Source organism: Vipera berus (assembly GCF_964194415.1).
Source record: "Vipera berus genome assembly, chromosome: 12".
Lineage (NCBI taxonomy): Eukaryota > Metazoa > Chordata > Lepidosauria > Squamata > Viperidae > Vipera > Vipera berus.
Window position 1 is genome coordinate 7,931,146 of NC_138215.1, and position 25,234 is coordinate 7,956,379.

At 44.3% G+C, this 25,234-nt stretch overlaps 1 protein-coding gene across 1 annotated transcript in view; it reads left to right on the plus strand.

Annotated features, from left to right (window-relative positions):
* Window positions 1-603: 603 nt before the first annotated feature.
* Window positions 604-25,234, plus strand: part of IGDCC4 (immunoglobulin superfamily DCC subclass member 4) — a gene marked incomplete at its 3' end in the record, with an annotated part of 80,076 nt that continues 55,445 nt past the window's right edge. Inside the window, 1 exon segment of the mRNA XM_081337606.1 lies at window positions 604-764. Within this exon segment, the coding sequence (XP_081193732.1) occupies window positions 701-764 (64 nt within the window). The 5' untranslated portion in view covers window positions 604-700.

The window sequence follows — 25,234 nt, forward strand, 5'->3', positions numbered from 1 at the left end:
CGTCCTTCGCCCCAGCCAGGGCTGGATTTCCTCGCGAAACCGGAGCCTGGCGCGCAACCACCTTCCGCGCTCCAGACTTCCAGCCAGCCCAGAGATAGAAAGAGACGGCGGGGCGGCTCCAGAGGCAACCAAAGTTTTGCCCCAACAGGGCCAGGCGACCGGCCAGCTTCCGCCTTGCGCCCCAAGTCCGGCACGTCGGAAACCACCACCCCCCCCATCTTCTCCTCCTCTTGGCTTGCTTCTCCCCCCCCCCCTTGGCTCTGGCCCAGTCCCCTCCCCAGCCCGGAGGGGACCCATCTGGCCGTCTCCTCCGCGGCGAGGAAGGCGGGCGGGGGGCGGCTCTGCCGAGCGAGCGGAGCTGGAGGAGGAGGAGGAGGAGGCGCGGGCATCTCCAGCGAACTCCTCAATCGGGACTTGGGGAGTGCGTGCGCGCGTGTGTGTGTGTGCCTGCGCGCGCGTTTGTGTGTGTGCCTGCGCGCGCGTGTGTAAGGCAAGGGACCGGGCGGGCTGGCGGGAAGGGCGGGTGGGTGGGTGGGTGTGCAACTCGCGGGGTCCCTCTCGCATTCACACAAGATGGCGATGGAGGGGCGAACGAGCCCGGCCCCGGCTCGCGCGCCCGTCTGAAAGCAGACCCCCGCCGCCAAGCAGGGGTTCCGGAGGCCGCCTCGCTTCTCGGCTGCCTTCTCCGCCGCCGGCTCCCATGGCGCCGCCGGGCTGGGCGCTGCTGCTGCTGCTGCTGCTGCGGACCTCGGCGGCGGTGCAAGGTAAACCTCCCCCCCCGGAGCCCGGAGGGCCGGGCTTCTCTTGCTCCCCAAGCGGTCGCCCGCTGCCCGGGAAAGGCTCTCCTTGGAGAAGGGGCGCAGAGGAGCCGGGCCAAGCGCCCGCAGGGAGCGCGCCCAGAAAGGGCTGGCTGGCTGGCTGGCTGCGAGGTTCGGGAAGAACCGATTTGGGGGCAGGGGGGGGGGCACGGAGGTAGCCCAGAAAAGGGAACGGGGCCGCGGCCCTGGAAGGAGGACCGCGCGCACGGCCCGGGTGGCGGAGAATCCGCGCAAGCCTCGCGGCTTTCCTTCTCGGTGATGGCTCCAAACAGGTGTGTGCGGGGAGGGAGGCGGCGGCGGCGGCCACTGGCGAGGGCGGGAGGCGGGCAGGGTGGCCGCTGCCGCCTGGCGCGGAGGAGAAGTGCCGGGAGACCGCCCAGACGGCCAGCCGGTCCAGGTCCGGTCCCGGTCCGGTTTCGTGGCATCCTTTGAAGGCGTTGAGAAGCGGCGTGCGCGGAGCTGGAGTTGGTAGTTCCCGCAGCGCAAACCGTGCCCCCCCCCCAAGTACAGTTTGAAGCGGGTTAGTTATAGTTAGATCTAGAAAGGGGATCCGCGATCCATCCGGCCTGGTTCCAGAAACTGCTGCGAGAGAAGAATCCCTGGGGGAGCTGCCAAGGGCCGATAGCGTAGAACAAAAATTGCAATTGGAAAATGGCTTGGGAGGGGGGGGGAAGGAAAAGACCACAAACAAAACACTTGCTCCGTTTACAAGATGGCAGGGGATCCACATCAACTTCCCCCTTCCTCGGATTAATTCCCTTGGGTTGGTTTCTCTTCCCTGGTTAAGGAAATCGAACAGCTGCTTCCCGCAGCATTCAAATGTGCCTTCCAGATGTTGGGGGGGGGGTTGCCTCACATTATTCTTAGCAAGCAAAGACCTCAGTGGCAGCTGCAGTGACTAGATAGAAGGGCTTCCATGTGGAAAAGCAGTATACCTTTGGCTTTAGAAGGCTGCCCTGCAAAGCATGGTTCTGGAGAGAAGCACAAAAGCTCTGTCTTCCCAAATCTGTTGCCCTCTAGTTGTGTATGAACTAGTTGTGTGTGGACTACAGTTCCCATCAGCTGCGTGGTGCTGAAAGGAATTCTTATCTAAGAACATCTAGAAGACTCCTGGCTGGACAAAGTTAACCCAGTAATGTTAGCTTGATGGGTATATGAGGGGAGCCAAGGAGACACTTGTAAAGTTCTTCGTTATAATATCGTCTCTGGAGGCTATTTGATTCTTTTCAGTCTTCAAGTACAGAAAAGGTGGACCTCATATTAACAAAGCTCTTAGCCATGCATAACGTTTAGGACTCGTGTGACTCCCTGAGAAAGTTGTGGTGACAGATAATGCGAGATTAGAGACTTGGTGATGAAACAATAAAGTGTCAGTCCTTGGCATGAGTTGTTGAAGGATACATAGCCTTGAAGGATCTCTCTGACTTGCAGTTGCCTTGGCATCTCACGTTTAGAGGGCAAGGCTGCCTCAAATGTGTAGCTTCTAATGCAAATGAACTCATGAGAGAGACGGAAGATATACTTAGCTCGCAGGAGTCCAAAACTTAGCAAATTCAAGACTTACAGACTTCAGCTCCCAATTCTCCATGCTGAATGGGGAATTCTGAAGTTCATAAGTCTTATAGTTGGCAGGTTTGGAGACCCCTGACCAAGCCTGTTGCTTAACAGCCTAGTTGAGCGTGGCAGTTGCTGGTATGATGGCCTCTGGCATAGACGTGAAGCCTCCAAGGTGGATGGGTTCTGGATCTTCAGTATTCATGCTGATGGACCATCTTGCCTGGCTTGGTTTTCATTTTCATGGATTTCTCTCAAACTGTATGAAACCAACATGTATGGTTGGGTTCACTCTGGATGTAGGTTCTGTAATTAGATTTGGGGGGAAAAGTGATCTATGTATTTGGGAAAGGAGGAAACCAGTGATGATGGTTGTGTTGAGTGGATCATTAGTTGCTCAAGCTTCAGTTTCCAGTGACCTGAATTCCTCAAAGGGCTGGGGGATCTGAATTTGGATGGCCACTCTCTGGAGAATGAGGGAAACAACAACAAAAAAAATAATTCTGATTCTTTTGGGGAGCTTCTCCATCGCGATCCATGCAGGAAAGGAAAGGGAGAATTGCAGGCTTTCTCCAGGATCCTTAAATTGTAGCTTTTTGATCTCCTGCTATTCTGTAGAGCTGGAAGTGATTAAATGATTGGAGTCAAATGTTTCAAAGTCAGTAGCAGTAGATTCCCAGTGATATGAGATTGCGTGCAAATATTTTTTAAAAAAAATCAGGTGGGAGTATTCTGTAACTGTACAGTGATGAACTGATGTTGAGCTCAACAGAGCTTTTTCAGATGGCCAAAAACTACTGGATCTACTTTTTTCAGGGCCGTTGTAACTTTGAACAGTCACTAAATAAACGGTTGTAAGTCAAGGATTACCTGCACTCAGCGTGCCTCCTGGAACCAATTAACAATGAATACAATCTAAGAATATGGACACTTGGAAGGTTGGGGTCTGTCACACATACTTCCATTTAGGCTGCTAAAATCTACCAGATAGCTCTCTTGGCTTATCAGCTGTCTTTATGAAGATAGAGTAAACCTTGCCTCCTTCAAAGAGACATAAGAGAGCTTAGTTTTCAATGGGGCGCCCCAAGGTCCTGTCTTAGGCCCAGTGCTCTCCGACATCTTTGTAGCTGATTTAGAAGAGTGGGGTAGAAAGGGAACTAGTGAAATTTGCAGACGACACTAAGTTTGGGGAAATAGCCAACATTCAATTTCGCAGCTACTAAAATTGTTGGGTGAGCAGGCACAAAAACAGCCTGGGATGAAGTGGATGAAGCCTGGGAAACGGCCCCTTGTCAGTCAACAGGAATGCTGATTTACCACCAGTTTTTCAAGTACTTAGAAGGTGAAGGCTGGGCAGCACAAGCAAATGACAGCCAACGACTTAAAAGCCAGCCATCAACATACCTCAATCAACATCTAAAAAGCCACATACACCAGGGACCATATAAATGCCACTCACAGAACAGCACACCCTCTGCTAGAGAGAAGTTCCCTGAGGATGGGCTCCAGCACGTGTCCAAAAGCTGGGAAGACTAAATGTCTGGTCCCGGTGACCCGACCCAGATTGGATCCTGCAGCATTATCCTGGGACATGTACATTCGCCTTCATTTGTGAATAGCTAACACTGCTGAAGATCTTGACAGACTTGAACACTGGGCCTTTCCGACAAAATGCAATTGTAGTGAGAAAAGTGTTACACTTAGGCAAGAAAAAAACAAATGTACGGGTACAGAATAGGTGGCACCTGCCTCAATAGCAATTACTGTGAAGAGGGATCTAGGAGTTTTAGTAAACAACCACTTAAGTATCAGCCAGCATAGCTGATAGTCTTAGGCTGCTTCAACAGAGAGATAGTATCAAGATCATGTGAAGTGTTAATACCTTTGGTAAGACTACATTTGAAGTACTGCATCCCATTTTTGGTTACCATGATGTTGAAACTAGAAAGAATGTAGAGAAGAGCAACAAAGCTGATTAGGGAGAAACATAGGATGAACGGTTGCAGGAATTATGCATGTCTAGTCTAGTGAATGGGACGTGGTGGCTCAGTGGGTTAGGACGCTGAGCTTGTCGATCAGATAGTTGGCAGATTGGCGGGTCGAATCCCGAGTGCCGTGTAACAGAGTGAGTGCCTGTTACTCGTCCCAGCTTCTGCCAACCTAGCAGTTCAAAAGCACGTAAAAATGCAAGTAGAAAAATAGGGACCACTCCGGTGGGAAGGTAACAGCGTTCCATGCGCCTTTGGCATCTAAGTCATGCTGGCCACATGACCACGGAGACGTCCTCGGACAAGCGCTGGCTCTTCGGCTTTGAAACGGAGATGAGCACCGGCCCCTAGAGTCGGAAACGACTAGCACGCATGTGCGGGGGAACCTTTACCTTTACCTTTTTAGTTTAATGAAGAGAAGGACTAGGCGGGACATGATAGCAGTGTTCCAATATTTGAAGGGCTGTCAAAGAAAAGAGGGGGAGGTCAACCTATTCTCCAAAGCATCTGAGGGCAGGACAAGGATGGAAACTCATCCACGAAAGATTCAACCTAGAGCTAAGGAGAAATTTCCTGACAGCGACAACAATTAACGGGTGGAACGGCTTGCCTCCAGAAGCTGTGGGTGCTCCATCGTTGGAGGTTTTCAAGAAAAGATTGTAACAGTCATTTGCCTGGAATGGAGTAAAGTCTCATGCTCAGGCAGGAAGTTGGACAAAGTCCCTTCCTTTGTTATTCTGATTTCTGATTCCTTGAATAAGGAAGTTGTGTAAGCAAGTGGCTGGCCTTGTCCGGTCTGGAATCTCTGTAGGGTCAGATCAGATATGTATAATATTTGAAGGAGAGATTGCTAGAGAATCCCAGGGTTGTAAGCTAGGCTGGAAAGTTGGAGAGGAGAGCACACAGATTTAGACAACATGAAGCCATTCTCACCACCATTTCCCCCCCTCCCATATGGCCTTGTTTCTAAAGTCATTCAGAGTACAGCTTGATTCGAGGTCTTCTTTGCCATCTTATCTTTTTTTTAAGGTTGAATATCAGCTGGTGTCCAGTGTCACACCATTGAACTAAGGTTTAATGTGGCTAATCATTTACAGATCAAATGAGTCTGGCAGCATCCTCATGCAATCCCTGTGACTTGTGTCCGAGAGCAGGATGCAAATAGATAATGGTGGCTTTTGTGCACTCTTATCACTGGGTATTGTAGCGTCATTATCGTTCACTGCAGATATTGTTAGTTGGATTCACATGTGGTTGAAAGTATTAGGCACGCCCAGAAAGTGGAAATAATTCCATCCTGTTAAATGCGTTGTGCAAATGTGGCCATTGTGCACTTCAGTGAAGCCTTAATTAAAAATGGGTGAGCAGGGCTTAACCAGTTTGTCCTTGTCTTCAATCCCTAAGAAATGAAATGGCACAACAACATCTGCAAGGGTTTTTCTGCAGCTCCAGATGCAACCCCCCAATGTCCATGAGCAACTGAAAAACATTAATCAGTTTGGGGACTGGCATCAGCGGATGCAAATCACGATGTAAAAAAGATGTTGAGACTCTGGAAAGAGTACAGAGAAGAACAACAAAGATGATTAGGGGACTGGAGGCTAAAACATATAAGGAACGGTTTGCTGGAATTGGGTATGTCTAGTTTAATGAAGAGAAGGATGAGAGGGGACATGATAGCAGTGTTCCAATATCTCAGGGGCTGCCCCAAAGAAGAGGGAGTCAAGCTATTCTCCAAAGCGCCCAAAGGAAGGACAAGAAGCAACAGGTGGAAACTAATCAAGGAGAGAAGCAACCTAGAACTAAGGAGAAACTTCCCGACAGTTAGAACAATTAACCAGTGGAACAACCTGCCTCCAGAAATGGTGAATGCTCCAACACTGGAAGTTTTTAAGAAGAGACTGGACAGCCATTTTTCTGAAATGGTATAGGGTTTCCTGCCTGAGCAGGGGGTTGGACTAGATAACCTTCAAGGTCCCTTCCAACTTTACTATTATGATTATGATTATTATGAAACCTGTTTGGCCTTTTAGGTTGATCCTGTGGCTCTTGCTTGTTAGCCCGCTTTAAGGGATTTGTTATTCTGGCTCAGCGATTAAAGAAGCTGAGCTTGTCAGCTGGAAAGCTTACAGCTCAGGTTCGAGCCCCAAGCACCGCGTCACGGGGTGAGCTCCTGTTCCTTGCTCCAGCTCCTGTCCACTTAGCAGTTTGAAGTCATGCAACGCGAGTGGATAAATAGGTACCGCTTTGGTGAGAAGGTAACTGTGTTCCGTGTATCTCAGTATGCAGTCATGCTGGCCACACGACCCTGCAAATGTCTTCAGACAATGCTTGGCTGCCTTGGCAAGGAAATGGAGATGAGCAGCATCCCCTGGAGTCAGCTTTTCTTTTACTTTACTCTTTTATTAGAATTAAAACCTGGGTATTTATTTATTTATTTATTTAATTAGATTTTTATACTGCCCTATTCCCAAAGGACTCAGGGCGGTTTACAGGGCAGCATAAAATACAATATCAAGATAATATAAAATTAAAATAGATTAAATTAATTAAGCCCAACAATTAAAACAATATTTAAAAAGCTAAAACCCCTTCAGTCCAGGCCTGATAGATCAAAAAACCAGGTTTTCAGGTCCCGGCAAAATGTACGCAGATCGGGGGCGGTCCGAAGTTCCACAGGTAAATCATTCCAAAGGGCAGGCACGCCCACAGAGAATGCCCTCCCTCTGGGGATCACCCGCCGGCACTCCTTAACCAGCGGCACCCTGAGAAGGCCCTCCCTGTGGGAGCGCACAGGACGATGGGAACTTGATGCTGGCAGCAGGTGCTCCCTTAGATAATCCAGACCCAAGCCATTATGTTGCCCCAAATTGGTTAGAAGTGGTCTTTCTTTGGGTAATCACACACAAATCCATTCCCCATCGTGACACAGAGATTTAAATTGACTTAAAGATTGTTAAAAAGGTAAAGGTAAAGGTTCCCCCGCACATGCGTACTAGTCGTTTCCAACTCTAGGGGCCAGTGTTCATCTCCGTTTCAAAGCCGAAGAGCCAGCGCTTGTCCGAGGACATCTCTGTGGTCATGTGGCCGGCATGACTAGACGCCAAAGGCGCACGGAACGCTGTTACCTTCCCACCGTAGTGGTCCCTATTTGTCTACTTGCATTTTTACGTGCTTTCGAACTGCTAGGTTGGCAGAAGCTGGGACAAGTAACAGGCGCTCACTCTGTTACGCGGCACTCGGGATTCGACCCGCCAAACTGCCAACCATCTGATCGTTACACGTACTAAAATGGAAACCTCCCAAAACATTGCTTTTAAGATGAAAACAGATGCGGTTACCAGTGGGAATTTGTTACAACGACGTAAAGGGCATTCAGCAACAGTGGCTTTGAGGGAGTCCTCAAGTTGTGACTCTTCGTTCAGCGAGCATTCACAGCTACAGCGCTGTTGATGGAAGGGACTTGCCAGCTGTCCTTGAAGCTTGATGAGACTTTCTGATAAGCTGCTTGGGTAACGAAGGAAAACATTTGAGAAGCGCAGACTTAAAGGCAGCCCGACTCCAAAGTGACTCCGGAAGGCTTACATTTTAACAGAGTACAAACAATAAAAGGACAGAAAAGACCACGTATATCTAGGCAAAATATGCATTACGTATATTGCAAAAACACAGAGAATGGGGCTCTCCCCCAAGGCATGGGAGAACAGCCAGGTTTAAAAAAAAAACACCTTCTGGAACATCCTCAAAGTGAGAATCACAGGGAAAAAGTTAACACATTTAACTTTATTAACTTTATCTAATATGTTTTACAAATGAATAAATAAAGATCAGCCCAGCTGGCAGCCTTTAAGGATAAGGTCTTGTGGTCTCATGATCCCAACCTTACACAGGTAATCCTCGACTTACAGTAATTCATTTAGTGTCCACTGAAGCCCTCTCTTTGCGAAGAAGGCTGCACGGATGTGTCCACAAGAATCATGCTCTACTCAATAAAGGCGATTTTCGTTCTATCCTTGACTGAAAAAGCTGTTTCACTGCCTTATCGCCGTGGCCTTGAGACTGGATTTCTCTTGGATCTTTCTCAAGGATCTTTGGCAAGCGTTTATTTTATTTTATTATTTTATTTTTTGAAAGTTGCTGTGTTAGGATATTTTGTTGCAAGGAATGCAAGGTTTTGCTTTTACTGCCTTCCGTGTGTCTCTTTTAGGGGGAGTTGGGGGGGGCTGGGAAAAGTTTTAAAATATTCAGATGAGCCACTGGCAAAAAGCTAACTTCCCAGCAGTTAGAACAATTAATCAGTGGAATGACTTGCCTCCAGAAGTTGTGGGTGCTTTAGAAGTGATTGGATAGCCGTTTGTGTGAAATGGTATAGGGATTCCTGCCTGAGCAGGGAGCTGGACTAGAAGACCTCCAAGGTCCCTTCCAACTCTATTCTGTTCTAAAACTTTATCTTCTTAACTTCCTCTTTTACCACTTTGAGTGTCAAGGAAGACACGAAACTCCAGTTCTTAGTCTTCTGGTGGCCTCAACCGTTGTTATTTCGTGCCGTTGTAGTAGTGTGTCTTTGACGTTGTCTCTCTTCTGGTCTGCCTCATGTTCTTTGACCTTCTCCTCTTTTTGTATATACCTGGTATGGTATGGAATACCCAGGCAAGTAGAGAAATCTAATTGCAGGAAAGTGTTTGTTTCCTCCTCCTCTCCCCCCCCAACCCCCCCCCCGCCTCTCCTCTCTTTGTTACGGCAGAGGTAAATTTTAGAGAAGCTTAAAATTCATGGTGACAAAATCAAGTGGGCCAAGATGGCTTGTAGTAGCAAGTCACCTTCCTGTGACCTTTTTGGTAGTTGTGGTCAGTTGCTTCTCCACCTTGGTTACTTCCAGATGTGGGGACTTCCAACTCCCAGAATTCTCAGTAATGCCCATGTCGACCAGGGAATTCTGGGATGTGGGCAGCAAGTTGGGAAAGATTGGTTGGGAAAATAGAATCTGTCAAACCCTTGGACAATATTACAACTGTATACTTTTCTTTTCTTTTTTTTTCTGATCCAGAATGTCAAAGTAGATCAAATAGAAGAGCAGGTTTGGTTATCAAGTCAGCGTCTGGTTCCCCTCAAAATTCTTTTCCTCCTACTGTTTGGTTTGCAAGCCTTTTACACTGGCCCACCTTAGCACAACTTTGTAAATTGTTAACTGCTTTAGTACTTTGACCAACAAATCTCAGCTTGGTTAGAGTCTCTTTCTATTTAAAAAAAACAAAAAAAATAAAACTCTTCCACTTCCTTGCATAAAGGCAGATCTTTAATAATTAGAGTTCAATGATTTTTAAACGATTAGCAGATTTTCTACAAGACATTTAATACATTATTGAAATCCAGCCCATAAACTCACGTTGCTGTTACATCTGTTGTTTTCGTTATATTTTTGCGTGGCTGGTTTATGTAGATTTGGGTTGATGCAGGGAACTGTGAGCGTGAGAGGAAGGGATGTGGCTGTTTGAATGCACATTAGGAGCAAAGTTAGTTATGAAAATTATTTAAAGTTGCCAATCCTCATGGCTGTGGAAGGCAATCAGTTTGGCTTTAGATATTTCTACCTGTAAGTGCCATTCATTTCCTAGGGACTTCATTGTCAAGTAAAAATTCAAAAAGTTGCAGTAAAGTTTTAAAAGTACGTCCAGCACTCCAAAGCCCTATGATTTATATTGGAATATTAATCCACATGAAACTAGCAAAAAGAGAAGTGCATACAGCGGCACAGAACTGTACAGTACTACCAGATCAGGACTGTAGCACTCCAGTTGGCCACTAGGGGGCCACAAATGCAGAAGTTCTGTATTCTCTTTGCTGCCATCTAACTCTCACCCTATTGTTTGCAGCCCAGATTTGACAGCTCTAGTAAACAGGACTTTGGGTGGGGGAGGGGTGAATGTTTGTCCGACACAAGTGAACGAAACGGAGATTTCCTCCATAGTGCTGTGCTTAATAGGATTTTTTTTTAAAAAAAATTAATCTCTTTTTTTGGGGGGGGAACCAGGCTCAGTGAAAACCACAATTTTCTTGTTCACACATTTGACTTGGGCTTTATTGACTCGTGTAAAAATGTGACTTGCAATCCATGATTTATGATCTGTGTGTCATGCAAAGGTAGGCAATAATAATGAACTCAATAAAATCATGATTAAACTACCCAGTCACGTGATGCATAAAATCGGTCCTGATGTGCTAACCCTTTCAAGTAAAACGATAAGGCAGTTGAGAAAAGCCACAAAGTGTATTTTTTAAAAGGTTAAGCGAATCCCTGCAGGACGACAAAATACTTGAACAAAATGCTTTAAAAAGGCTTGTCTCCTTTTTTTCCCCTTACATTTTGCCAGATTTCTGCTGCTTCTGCTTTCCTGACTTTGAAAAAAATCTCGACATGCAGAAATGAAGCTTTCCAAATCTCTTCCTTTATACAGGTGGTCCTCAACCTATGACCACAATGGACCCCAACATTTCTGTTGCTAAACAAAACTTTTCTTAATTTTGCCCCATTTGATGACCTTTCTTGTCACAGCTGTTAAGTGAATCACTGCAGTTGTTAAGTTGGTAACACAGTTGTTAAGTGAATCTGGCTTCCCCATTGACTTTGTGTGTGAGAAGGCCGCAAAAGGGGATCACGTGACCCCAAGATGCTGCAAGGGTCATAAATGTGAGATAGTTACCAAGTGTCTGAATTTTGATCACGTGACCACAGGGATGCTGCAACGGTCGCAAGTATGAAAAATAGTCATAAGTCCCTTTTTTCAATACTGTTGTAACTTTGAACGGTCACTAAATGAAATGTTGTAAGTCAAGGACCACCTGTGAAGGTTTCCTTTTCTCTGCTGAAATGATACTTTCAAGGACTGGATCTGGTCTTGCTAATCTGTGGTTTATTTAGGCATCTTTTTATTTATTTTATTTATTACATTTATATCCCGCCCTTCTCCGAAGACTCAGGGCGGCTTACAAGCTTAGTAGTAGCCTTCATTCTATGTATATGCCTGCTTATTAGGGCTTTCACACACACCCCAAGCGGCATTATTACAAAGTCAGCTTAATTGTCCCCAACAATCTGGGTCCTCATTTTACCTACCTCATTTTACCTACCTACCTATCATCTTTGCTGATTAAGCCACAGTTATCTGGGTTTGCACCTTTCCTTAAAGAAGAACAATGGTGAACAAAGCCCCAGTAGCTAGACTAACACAATGCAGAAAAATAAGAGCATACAAGTCACAGTATGTATATGTGACACATACAGAATATAGAATAATAGAGTTGTAAGGGACTTTGCACCTATGGAATGGAATGGAATGGAATGGAATGGAATGGAATGGAATGGAATAGAATAGAATAGAATAGAATAGAATAGAATAGAATAGAATAGAATAGAATAGAATAGAATAGAATAGAATAGAATAGAATAGAATAGAATAGATGGAAGGGACCTTGGAGGTCTTCTAGTCCAACCCCCTGCTTAGGCAGGAGAGCCTACATCATTTCAGGTAAATGGTTGTCCAATCTCTTTTTGAAAGCCTCCAGTGACAGACCTTCTAAGTCTAGACTAGACCAATGTTTCTTAAACTTTGCAACTTTTAGATGTGTGTTGAAGTCCACACATCTCAAAGTTGCCAAGTTTGAGAAAAGCTTCTCTAGAATCTGGTATTCGGAAGGAGCTACACAAAGTTACCGACACTTGTTCTGAGTCCACCTAAAGTTCATCCTTTTTGCTTGCTTAGTGGAAGTTCTCTACCTCGCTTTGCGCCTCTTTACAATTAAGAAATAATTGCATGAATGCAAAGGTGGGGCTTTGCCAAGGATTGTGCACACTTGCTATGCTGGCTGAGGAATTCTGGGAGCTGAAGTCTACAAGTCTTAAAGTTGTCAAGGTTGCAGACCTCTGGTCTAGACCTACTGCCTCTGCTAGAGAAAGGGATTCTATAATATTTCTCATTATCCGCTCTTCATACAATATACCTTTTGGGGGTGGACCACAGGAAATTCTATTCCAAACACTCTGGATGTAAGACAATTTTTTAAAAAAAGTTTTGAGTGGTGTGAGAAGAGAGTGGTGGGAATCCATGTGGCTTGGAACAGGTGGTGGATAAAATGAAGAGAAGGAAAGAAGAAGAGAGGAATTATCATCATCATCATCTTCATTTGTTTGTTTACTTACTTACTTACTTGCTTACTTATTTGTACATTGACTCCCAAAGATGTTTTTTTTTAAAATGATGGGCCTGCCAAGTTACACCCCCCCAAAAAAAAACAGAAGCGAGGAAAGGAAAAAAAAGAGTGTGTGCTTCACACAACTTGTAACTTTCTGTTGGAATTTGCTGCCAAGGGTAGAGAGATAACTCTTCTTTTGAAAAAGAGGACAAATGTGACTTCAAATAACTTTCAGTGTGACAGAAGGGACCGTTGATGTAGTGCATGGAGAATAACCACATTAGCTATATTAAACCAAATTAAAATGTAAATTCAATTCGCATTTTGGAAGTGGTCCCACCTGCATTTTGGGGAAACAGAGCCCAGCATAGTTCTTGGAGATCAGCTGTCCTTCAAAAAGTTGCGAGAGTTTACTTACTTACTTACTTACTTACTTACTTACTTACTTACTTACTTACTTATTTATTTATTTATTTATTTATTTATTTATTTATTTATTTATTTATTTGGAAAATAAAGGTTGCAGAATAAGTAGCTAATTTCATGGGTGAACAAGAGGTCTGTGTCTTAAAATCAGGGACAGATTACCGGTACTTGTAAAGTGAAAACCTGCTTCTCTGGTGTTGCTGCAAACACCCTTCGCGTACCTAATTAAGAGAGGGCTGAGTATCTAATTGCAGAATAATTGGCTGTTGGGCTCCTTCCCAAAGTTTTCTAACTCTATTTACATCACAGAGGAGAAAGGAAACCATTTAACCAGATTACTGTTGTTTGGGTTGTAAATTAATTTTGTGTGTCAGAATCATAGATAGAAACTCTTCTGGGTTCTAGAATTAAATTCATGGACCTCCAGATTGTTAGCTTTGTGAGAATCGTTTTGTCCCTTTTCCTTCCTTCCTTCCTTCCTTCCTTCCTTCCTTCCTTCCTTCCTTCCTTCCTTCCTTCCCCTTTTTCCTTTCCTTTTAGTTTACCTTTCCTTTCCTTTTTCTTTTGCTTTTCCCTTTCTCCTTTCTTTTCCTCTCCTCCTCTGTTATTGAGCCTGGAGGGATCAGATCCCCTTTCTGAATAATCCTGGCAACAGGTGTGCATTTAGGAGATGTGCAGATGTTCATGTTTTTCCTCTTCTGCTGAGAGAGCTCATGTAAGCATCTGGGGTTTTTTTACCAGTAGGCAATCAATCAGTGCTATTAATTGGTGTAACCGAAGACGCCATTCGCTGGCTTGGTGGATTGCTTGATTGTATTTAGAGATGGTTGTGCATTCTCTGGAGAAGGTGCTGTTGATGATGATAATAATAATAATAATAATAATAATAATAATAATAATAATAATAATAATAATAATAATAATAATAATAATAATAATAATAATAATAATAATAAGTGTTCTCTTTGAACATGCCCCAGCATTGGAGGAGAACGATCTCCAGAGTTGCTAGACAGGACAGCTTCAGTTCCCAGTTGTATTTAAGGCACTGTGCCTCTCGGTGACAGTTGTTCCAAATGACACATGGGAAATGAGTGTGTGTGTGTGCGTCCTACTTCAAGAGAACAAAGTTGGGGGGGGGGGATTTGTTCCCAAACCTTTGTTTCAGTCCTTACAAGACACGGGTCTTCAAACTTCACCCTTTTAAGACTCATGGACTTCAACTCCCAGAATTCCTCAGCCAGCGTACCTTTAACTTTAACTTTAACTTTAACTTTAACAACTTTAACTTTAACTTTAACTTTAACTTTAACTTTAACTTTAACTTTAACTTTAACTTTAACTTTAACTTTAACTTTAACGTGTGACCACAGTTGAACAAATAGGATATTTAGGAAGAACATGGTTTTGCTCAAAGAAATTACTGAGAAAACGGGTGGGAGATTTGGATTATCACAGCAGTGCTGATAATACCTAGCTTTGGAAAATGGGATTGATTATAGACCAGCGAATAAGGCAGCTAATAAACTTAAGGTTGATTATCATAATCACTTCCTACTGTGAAAATCTAATGAATTCAGAGCACTGTCCAAATCTTGTCTGGTAGCTCAGTGACAAGCTTTCCTGGCCAGAAACTTTAAATACACCATGAAATTCTTCATGTTTTGACAAAGTCCAGACAGAGTGTCATCATCATTATTATTATTATTATTATTATTATTATTATTATTATTATTATTATTATTATTATTATTATTATTATTAAAGTCTTTTCTTAAAACACTTCCAGTGTTGGAGCATTCACCGCTTCTGGAGGCAGGTTGTTCCACTGGTTAATTGTTCTCCCTGTCAGAAAATTCCTCCTTAGTTCTAGGTTTCTTCTCTCCTTGATTAGTTTCCATCCGTTGCTTCTTGTCCTGCCTTCAGGCACTTTGGAGAATAGCTTGACTCCCTCTTCTTTGGGGCAGCCCCTGAGAGATTGGAACACTGCTGTCCTGTCCCCCCTCGTCCTTCCCTTCATTAAACTACACATACCCAATTCCAGCAACCGTTCCTTATATGTTTTAGCCTCCAGTCCCCTGATCATCTTTGTTGCTCTTCTCTGTTTTTTGTTGTTGTTGTTGTTTTCTTTAAACACCACAACCACAAGTAAAACAGCTAGGTTAAGCTTACTGGCTGAAACAGAAGCGATGCCAGCCTGGCTCATGTGCAGTTCCAGTTTTCAGAACAAGCCCAGCATTCTAAGGCCAGATGGTCTCTGCTGGTGCCAAGCGATGGGACATTGGCTGTGCCCTTTTTAAAAAGGGTTTTTGAGCATCTGACACCCTCCCCCTTGGTTCTAGACTCCTATTTTGTTTTATTTTTTTCTCCTCCTGCTGTTCTGCCCTAGGACATTCACCATGTCGGATTACGAACAGCTTTTGAAATTCCCCTCACTTTGCAAAGATGTTTGTTGTCTGCTGTGGAAGGCAGCTGTTCAGGAAAGACAAAAACAGCTCCCTGGCTCTTTGGATTAAAGCTCCAGAGCTTTGTTTCACCCAGGACTACAGGCATAGACCTCTAGAAGGACCCACAATAACATCATGTGCATGGGACGGCATCGCGCAAGCAGTGCAGACCACATGGCGCCAATTCCTCCGCAGAATCATTTATTTACTTATTTATTTAAGAAAATGTATATGGCTGCCCAGCTCGCTCTCAGAGAATCTGGGCAACTTACAAAGATAAAAGCCTAATATAAACAACAATAAAAATCAATAATTCCTCCAACACTGCCACAACAATCAGTCAATCAATATTGCTAAAATTATTGCTAAAATACTGTTAAAATATATGCTAAAATCTATAAAGAACGGCTGCTGGAATTGGGTATGTGTAGTTTAATGAAGAGAAGGATGAGGGGGGACACGATAGCAGTGTTCCAATATCTCAGGGGCTGCCCCAAAGAAGAGGGAGTCAAGCTGTTCTCCAAAGCACCTGAAAGCAGGACAAGAAGCAACGGATAGAAACTAATCAAGGAGAGAAGCAACCTAGAACTAAAGAGAAATTTCCTGACAGTTAGAACAAATAATCAGTGGAACAGCTTCTCTTTAGAAGTTGTGGGTGCTCCAACACTGGAGGTTTTTAAGAAGACATTGGACAACCGTTTGTCTGAAATGGTATAGTGTTTCCTGCCGGAGCAGGGGGTTAGACTAGAAGACCTCCAAGGTCCCTTCCAACTCTGTTATTCTGTAATAAGCCAGTTGTTGGGTACCATCCCACTCTGAGGTCTTCAGACCCATTGGCAAAAACTAGATCTTCAGGATTTTGTGAAAGAATGTCAAAGTGGGGGTCAGTCTAATCTCCACAGGGATGATACTCTATAGCAGGGGTCCCCATCCCCTGGTCCATAGACCAGTACCAGGCTACGGCATGACAGCAACCAGTCCGCACAAACAAGATAAACCCCATCCACAGGATGCAGACAGCACAAAAAACCACGCTCTTTTCAGTCTGTGGAAAAACCTCTCTCCACGTAACCGGTCCCTGGTACCCAAAAGGTTGGGGACCTCTGCTCTATAAAGAGAGATCCATCACAGATAAGGCCATTCTCCTTGGTCCTGTTAGGTGACCTTCCTTAGGAGCAATTCCAGCCTCCCTGCTCTGAGGGGTCAGGTTGATGTGACCAAGAAAATATGTCATTCAAATAACCTGGGCCCAAACCAGGCTTAATCTAAATGGGTTAACGCTCTGGTGTACATGATTCCCTTATTCTCTCCCCCTGTAGATGTTGAAGCAACCCCTAAGAATGAACATGGACCGCGGTCATTCATGGTGGCCCAAAGCTTAATCTGACCCATCTTTACGATTTACCTTCTTAAATTTTTAAAAGCTCCGGATGCTGACAAATCCAAATGCATTTTTTATTTCTTTTCCCAGGGCTTCCACATTGCATATTGCACAAAGAGTAATAGCTCATTTGCTTTAGTTTTATAGCACCCTTCATAGGAGAGGAGAGGAGGTTTTAACATCTTGGCAACCGCGTTGCCTTTTGTAGGCTGCTAATGAAAAGAAAAAAAACCTATTAAAGCTTTAAAAGTTTTAGCTACCAGTTCAAGCTGGATATTTTTGTCCAGCACATCAGACCGCCTGCAACCAATGGGGCAAATGGATTAGAAGAATGAACCCAGTTACCATCTTGAAATGGAATTTTTTTTGTCTTTAACGGTCTCAATTCCCAGACCTGTTGGATCCTCAAAACTGTAAATCAGTGATCCCCAACCTTTGCGGACTGGCAAGCGGGGGAGGGAGAGGGAATGGTTACACACGAGCAGCAGGCGTGTCCATGCTCACCTGTTGCTTGTGTAAGTGGAGCTGCGGGCGCTTACCTGCCCGTTTGCAAATGGATGGTAGTGGGTCCCAGCCGGGGGGGGGGGTTGGGGATCCCTGCTCTAAATGGATCCTCATACTCCTCCCTAGGCTGATCTTGGGAGTTGGGACAAGTTCCAGAAAAGGATGCGATGTCGGCAGATGCTCTTCTACCTAGTGGGAGGGCAGGTACATTCTGTTCCTGAAAAGAACATCGGAGTCAGAAAATAGAAGCTAGAAGGTCTCAGGTGGATTAGCATACTCGGGTCGATCTGAACATGATCCATATTAGCATAATGACTACCTGATTCCTTAAGCAAAGTCATAGGCTCCAGTTTACATTGTCCTGACGTAAAGTCTTTTTTCCTCCGGGGTAGGCAACCTTGGCTCTTTTATGACTCGTGGACCTCAATTCCCAGAATTCCTGAGCCAGCATGGCTCAGCTTGGAAACCTCTCCCTTTCCCCTCAGCGTGGCTGGCTCAGGAATTCTGGGAGTTGAAGTCCACGAGTCATCAAAGGGCCAAGGTTGCCTACACTGACTTTTCTATGAATCTGAGTACAGGTAATCCTCAACTTATGATCACAATTGAGCCCAAAATTACTGTTGCTAAGCGAGACAGTTGTTAAGTGAGTTTTGCTCCATTTTAGGACCTTTGTTGCAACTATTGTTGCAAGAATCACTGCAGTTGTCAAGTTGGAACACAGTTCACAAGGTGAATTGCCCCCCCCCCCATTGAATTGGTTTGTCAGAAGTTCGCAAAAGGTGATCACGTGACCCCAGGACACTGCAACCGTCATAAATGTGAGCCAGTTGCCGGGCATCCGAAGGAAACGAAGGAAGAGTCATTCCTTGTGGGAAAATGATAGGCAGGAAAGAACGTGTTTCTGGTTTCTTTTCAGTGAAAGCAGATGTTAAACTGATGATTTGATATGATTCTAAGTGGTGCACACTCATAAATAGAAAACTGAGTTGTTCTTTTTTTTAAAAAAAGCAAGCAGAGCTGCAACTTGTGGCATAGCCACAAGTGTCAGGGAGGTGGGAAGGAGAACACACAATGGTGTGAAAGAAGCTTCCCTTTTTATATTTATGTCGCTGCACTGCACACAGGTAACAAAGAGTTTGTCATTTTAATTACTTAAATTGATTTATATGTCCCGTCTAACAAAATATGACTCTAACATAGCATTAACAAATGTGACTCCAAATAAAAATTAAAAAAAAGAAGATACACCATCAGCACAAACAAAGGCCCTGACTAAAACGGCACCGCCATTTTCTAGCTCCTAATCAAGACCTTCATGGAAAAAAACAAGATTTTAAAACCTTATGGGGGACTAATAAGGTTGGGGCCATCCCACTCATGCAGGCACGTACACAAAGACACAAATGTAATTCAAATTAGACATAGCTTCTATGTTTACTTTGCAGGAGTTTAATAATTTTCCCTTCCTGAACATAAAACAACGGCTTGGTATCTTATGGGTAGAAAAATGACCCTGAATGTGGTTAAAAAGGGCCCTGGCATTTTCAGAATTTGAGATCTTTCCGCGAAGAAAGGTCTCATGAACTATTCTGCACCACTGACTTTCATTCCTGATAATTTGAGCAGGAATGCCAAATGATTTGTGCAAAAGTAAAATGAATCATTTGGGGGGGGTCTTGTTGCAATGTATTCTTTTAGAGGTTTGGGAAGCTCTTGAATGTTAACTCAGAAGATACATACATCTCTGGATGGATGTTGTTGTGGTTTTTGTTCTGCAGAGGAGTTATCTTTTGTTTGTCTTCTCCACATTCTGAAGAGCTAAGTTTTATTTACACTTATCAGCTGTCTCTTTGGTAAGGTAGCCTTTTAGGACAGTTATATCTGTGTTCATTCCCAATGAAGATTGAGATCCAGTATCAATTGGACTACAGTTGAAAGGGACTTTGAAGGTCTTCTAGTCCAACTCCCTGCTTAAGAATGGGTCCCCAACTGCCAGTCCATGGACCAATACTAGGCCGTGGCATGCTGGCAACCGGGCCGCACAAACAAACAAAGCCCCAACCGTGGGACGCAGGCAGCACATGAAACCATGGACCCTCCAGTCCGCGGAAAAACGTCTCCCCACGGAACCGATCCTTGGTGCCCAAAAGGTTGGGGACCTCTGCCCTATACCACTTTAGTGAAGTGGCTGTCCAGTCTTTTAAAAATGTCTGAAGGCAAGCTGTTCCATTGATAAAAGGTAAAGGTAAAGGTTCCCCCGCACATGCATGCTAGTTGTTTCCAACTCTAGGGGCCGGTGCTCATCTCCGTTTCAAAGCCAAAGAGCCAGCGCTTGTCCGAGGACGTCTCCGTGGTCATGTGGCCGGCATGACTAGATGCCAAAGGCGCACGGAACACTGTTACCTTCCCACCGTAGTGGTCCCATTTTTCTACTTGCATTTTTACGTGCTTTCGAACTGCTAGGTTGGCAGAAGCTGGGACGAGTAACAGGCGCTCACTCTGTTACGCGACACTCGGGATTCAACCCGCCAAACTGCCGACCTTCTGATCAACGACCTCAGCGTCCTAACCCACTGAGCCACCGTGTTCCTTTTGTTCCATTGATAACAGTAATTTTTCTCACTGTTAGGAAGTTTCTCCTTACTTCTAAGTTGGATCTCTCCTTGATTAGTTTCCATCCATTGTTTCTTGTCTTGCCTTCCGGTGCTTTGGAATCTGCGTGTTGTTTTATTCCATGATGTAAGATATCTTTTTCTTGTGGACAAAGATCAGAGTTGAGAGGTGTCACTCCTGAAGCTTTTCATAAAATCTCAGCAAAAGTTAACGAACTGGGAATTCCTTATCTAAAGGCCCTGTGGTAGAATGGCGTTGGCCCTGGTTCGAATCCAACTTCAACCATGGAGGGTGACTGGGCCCTGTCTCAGCCTAACATTGTAGATTTGAAGAACACCATATAAGTGTCTTGAGTTTCTGGAGAACCAATAAAACTTGCAAAATAATGAAAGAATGTTGGGATGAGGAGAAGGTCAGGCAGCAATAGTTTAAAGGAATTAATTTCTGCTAGTTTCTTTATGCTCCATCAACAGTGAGGAATTATCATTTGGAGATTTCAGTGCCAAACTGATGAAAGGCAAATATATTAAATACACATATTTTACAGGTGAGGTGCCCTGAGGCTGAGTGAGAGATTAATGGATTGTAATTTTTTTAATATGCTGTAAATCAGGGGTCCTCAACCTTGGCAACTTTAAGACTTGTGGACTTCAACTCCCAGAATTCTGGGAGTTGAAGTCCACAAGTCTTAAATTTGCCAACATTGAGGACCCCTGCTGTAAATGATTCTCAGGAAAATCTTTCTAAAATCTTTCTGGGAGTTGAAGTCCACAAGTCTTAAAGTTGCCAAGACTGAGGACCCCTGCTGTAAATGATTCTCAGGAAAATCTTTCTAAAGGATAAGGTCCAAATTAGAGAATAAAAAAAATAAGCAATTAGGGTGTGACTAACAGTGTGCTAACTAGAAATGCTGAAGAGCAGCCGAGTTGTGTCATTCCACATTTTAAGTATAAAATCCCATTTTACAGTTGGGACACGTCGAGGCTCAGAGTTAAATCAATTTGTGGTCTGCTGAGCAAATATCTGTGCATAAATTTGTAGTCTTCTGGGAGGTGGGTTTCTGTTGAACAACTGGGAATCAGTTGCTGCACTTTTGCAAATTAGGAACAGTCAGTGCAGTGGATGGTTGTTGTTTTCTGGAAAAATATTTGGGTAGCATATTCGATGTGAAAAAGCAGACTTAGACTTATGCAGAAAAAATGGAGGTGAGAAAGGAAAGATCTTTCTGAAAAATTTCTCTTCCAACAGCTTTTCCAACTAGTAGCTGCACCTGGTGGATCTTTATTGATCTCAGAAAGTTAGACAGGAGAGACCTCATTGGGGGAAAAAAAATCCCAAGGGATGCAGGATGAATGGAAAGCCAAAAAAAAAAAAATCTTGAAAGAAGAGAGTGACAAAAAAAAAGCCTCTGGATTGTTGCCAAAAAAAAAACCCTGTCTGGGAGTGTCCATTGATGTCATCAGAAGCCAGGCTTGAATTCAAGAGAAATTTGACTTTATTAGGCGGTTGGGGTGAGAACAACTGTCCGAAGTGCATGGGTTGTTCTCAAGTTACATCAGCTACAAGATTCTTGGCAATCAGGCCTGGGAAAGTTCTCTCTCTAGTGGGAGAAAAATATTTGGGGGGCTGGATAGATGGTTACTTGACCTACCCTGAAACCAAACGGTTCTGTAGTTTCCATGGAGTTTGAAGAACACATTCTGCAAATGTGTTCATTGTAGTGTATCACTTAGAGCAGAGGTCCCCAACCTTTTGGGCACCAGGGACCGCTTCCATGGACAGAGGTGTTTCCGTGGACCGGAGGGGATGTGGTTTCGTGTGCTGCCTGCATCCCATGGATGGGATGCTTCGCTTGTTTGTGAGGACCGGTTTCTGGCCTGGTTCCGGTCCACGGACCAAGGGTTGGGGAGCCCTGACTTTGAGAAGATCCCTGAGGATGGGCTTCAACACCAGTCCAAAAGCTCAGAAGACAAATCTCTGGTTCTGGGGACTGACCCAGATTGGATCCCGTATTGTTTATGGCTTATGCTTTAAGATTGTAGGTGAACTGGGACACTATGACTAGATTCTCACATTATGCTAAGCTGGGTCTTGCTTAACAATGACTTACAGGTACTCCTGGACTTCACAACCGCAATTAAGTCCAAAATTTCCACTGCTAACCAAGGGAATTGTTAAGTGGGTTTTGCCCCATTTTTCCACCACAGTTCTTAAGCGAATCACTGCAGGGTTTAAGTTAGCCGCGCGGTTGTTAAGTAAATCTGATTTCCTTGTTGACTTTCCTTGTCAGAAGGTCACCAAAGTTGATCTCACGACCCTGGGATGGAGGAACCGTCATAAATGCATGCCAGTTGCCAAACGTACTGTATGAATTTTGATCACATGACCACGGGGATGCTGCAACGGTCGTAACGGTGAAAAATGGTCATAAGTCACTTTTCCCAGTGCTGTTGTAACTTTGAGCGGTCGCTAAACGAACAGTTGTAAGTCAGGGATTACCTGTACTGATTTAACAGCAGTGATCATAGAATGTAAGAATTGGAAAGTCCTTTGGAAATCATTTAGCCCAGGGGTAGGCAACCTTGGCTCTTTTATGACTCGTGGACTTCAACTCCCAGAATTCCTGAGCCAGCCTGGCTCAGCTTGGAAACCTCTCCCTTTCCCATCAGCATGGCTGGCTCAGGAATTCTGGGAGTTGAAGTCCACGAGTCATAAAAGAGCCAAAGTTGCCTACCCCTGATTTAGCCCAAACACTGCCCATTGCAAAAATCCGTTAATGCCTTGGTTGGCTTCCCTGGATATGCAAACCTCTTAATCATGGCTGATGAGCTATAACCAAAAATCTGGCACATATTATCCTTTGTGGTGGACCTGTGTTAAAGCAAAAAAAAAAGGACAAAAATACACGTTTGGTTAGAAAAGATGTTCAGAAAACATGTAGATTTTAAACCTGAACTTTTCTTACTAGGTATAATACGAGAAAAATCTGATAAGCAAAGTGTATATTTAACATTGCACGTAACTAACAGCAGCGAGGATTGTATTTGCTCAGCATTGGAAGAATGAAGAGACACCACTAGACGAAGAGATAATCAAGAAGATATTGGACTGTGCTGAAGTGGACAGACTTACTTTGAGAATCAAAGAGAAAGAAGATAACAGAATATTTTTTAAACATGGAACTTATTTTGTCAATGGTTGGAAAAAAGGGGTAGAGACTAAGAATGTAAGCTGTATCGTCAAGCAAAGAAATTAACCCAGACAACACGATGTTTATTGAGCACTAATCCAATGTAATAATAGAAAATTAATTGGAAAAAATTGAAAAAAATAATGGCTGACGAGCTAGATTCATTCAAGTTACTAAACCAAGCTTAGCACTTTTTGGCTTGGCAGGCTGTATGAACCAGGTCTCATTCAACAAATCACAGAGATGATAATAGTAAAGGTAAAGGTTCCCCCGCACTTGCGTGCTAGTCGTTTCCAACTCTAGGGCCGGTGCTCATCTCCGTTTCAAAGCCGAAGAGCCAGCGCTTGTCCGAGGATGTCTCCATGGTCATGTGGCCGGCATGACTAGACGCCAAAGGTGCACGGAACGCTGTTACCTTCCCACCGGAGTGGTCCCTATTTTTCTACTTGCATTTTTATGTGCTTTCGAACTGCTAGGTTGGCAGAAGCTGGGACGAGTAACAGGCGCTCACTCTGCTACGCGGCACTCGGGATTCGACCCGCCAAACTGCCGACCTTCTGACGACAAGCTCAGCGTCCTAACCCACTGAGCCACCGCGTCCCTGAGATGATAATAATTAGCAACAGTTGTGGTTTATAGATCACAGCTTTTGGTTTAAGTTGTGAACTGGGTGATTGTGCTTGGCTCAAAATGTATCCTGGTTTAAAAGAAACCACATTTTAGTGGGCATAAGGTAAATGACCAAATGGTGTGAAACCACTCCCGTTGTTTAAAAGAAGCCACCAAGATTCCCGGAGGGAGATCTTCATTAAATGTGATCAGCATATAGGGCAAAGAGCTAAGAGACAGAGATTCTTTGGGGAGTGCATTGTTTATAAAAATAAAGCCCGTAAATAAATAAATAACCCCAGCCTTATGTCGAACAATTATGTGGGTCACCACAGGAGACCAGGAATTCTATGAAGCCAAATGCAAGGCATTCCTTGTGTTGGGCTGGTAGAATACCGACAAGCCTTCTTTCTTTTTCTTTCATCTTTCTTTCTTTCTTTCTTCCTCCCTTCCATGCACCTCTTTATCAGTGTGACAAAATAGCCAGGTTGAGTTCTTGGAGAAAAATTACAGAAATGTATTGAGCCAAGTCGACCATAAAAGGGTGAAGGCATAGAATATAGAATAACAGAGTTGGAAGGGACCTCAGAGGTCTTCTTGTTCTGGTCCAACCCTTTGCTCCAGTCTTTTTTTGAAAGTCTTCAGTGATGGATCACCCACACAGCTTCTGAAGGCAAGTTATTCCATTGGTTAATTGTTCTAACTGTCAGGAAATTTCTCCTTAGCTCTAGGTTGGATCGCTCCTTGATGAGTTTCCATCTGTTACTTCTTCTCCTGCCCTCAGGTGCTTTGGAGAACAGGTTGATCCCCTCTTCTTTGTGGCAGCCCCTGAGATATTGGAACACAGCTATCCCAAAACCCCTAGTCCTTCTCTTCATTGAACTAGACACACCCAATTCCCACAACTGTTCACCATATCCTTTAGCCTCCTGTCCCCACAACTTCTGAAGGCAAGTTATTCCACTGGTTAATTGCTCTCACATTTCGCCTTAGTTCTAGGTTGCTTCTCTCCTTTTTTTGTTTTTTTAATCCCATTTATATCCTGCCCTTCTCCGAAGACTCAGGGCGGCTTACAATCTAAAGCACAAATCAATGTGCTTAGCAATAGCCTTCATTCTATGTGTATGCCTGTTTTCGCCCACCCCACCCCAAGCGGCATTATTACAAAGTCAGCTTATTGCCCCCAACAATCTGGGTCCTCATTTTACCTACCTCGGAAGGATGGAAGGCTGAGTCAACCTTGAGCCTGGTGGGACTCGAACCTGCACTAATTGCAGGCAGCTGGTGTTACTTAAGGAGGCATTAGCCCACTGCTCCACCAAGGCAACCGTTGTTTCTTGTCTTGCCTTCTGGAGCTTTGGAAAATAGGTTGGTCCCCCTCGGGCTTGTAGGCGCCTTTCAAATATTGGAACATTGCTAACATATCCCCTCTAGTCCTTCTTTTCATTAGACTAGACATACCCAATTCCTGGAACCGTTCTTCATACGTTTTAGCGCCCAGCCCCCTAACCGTT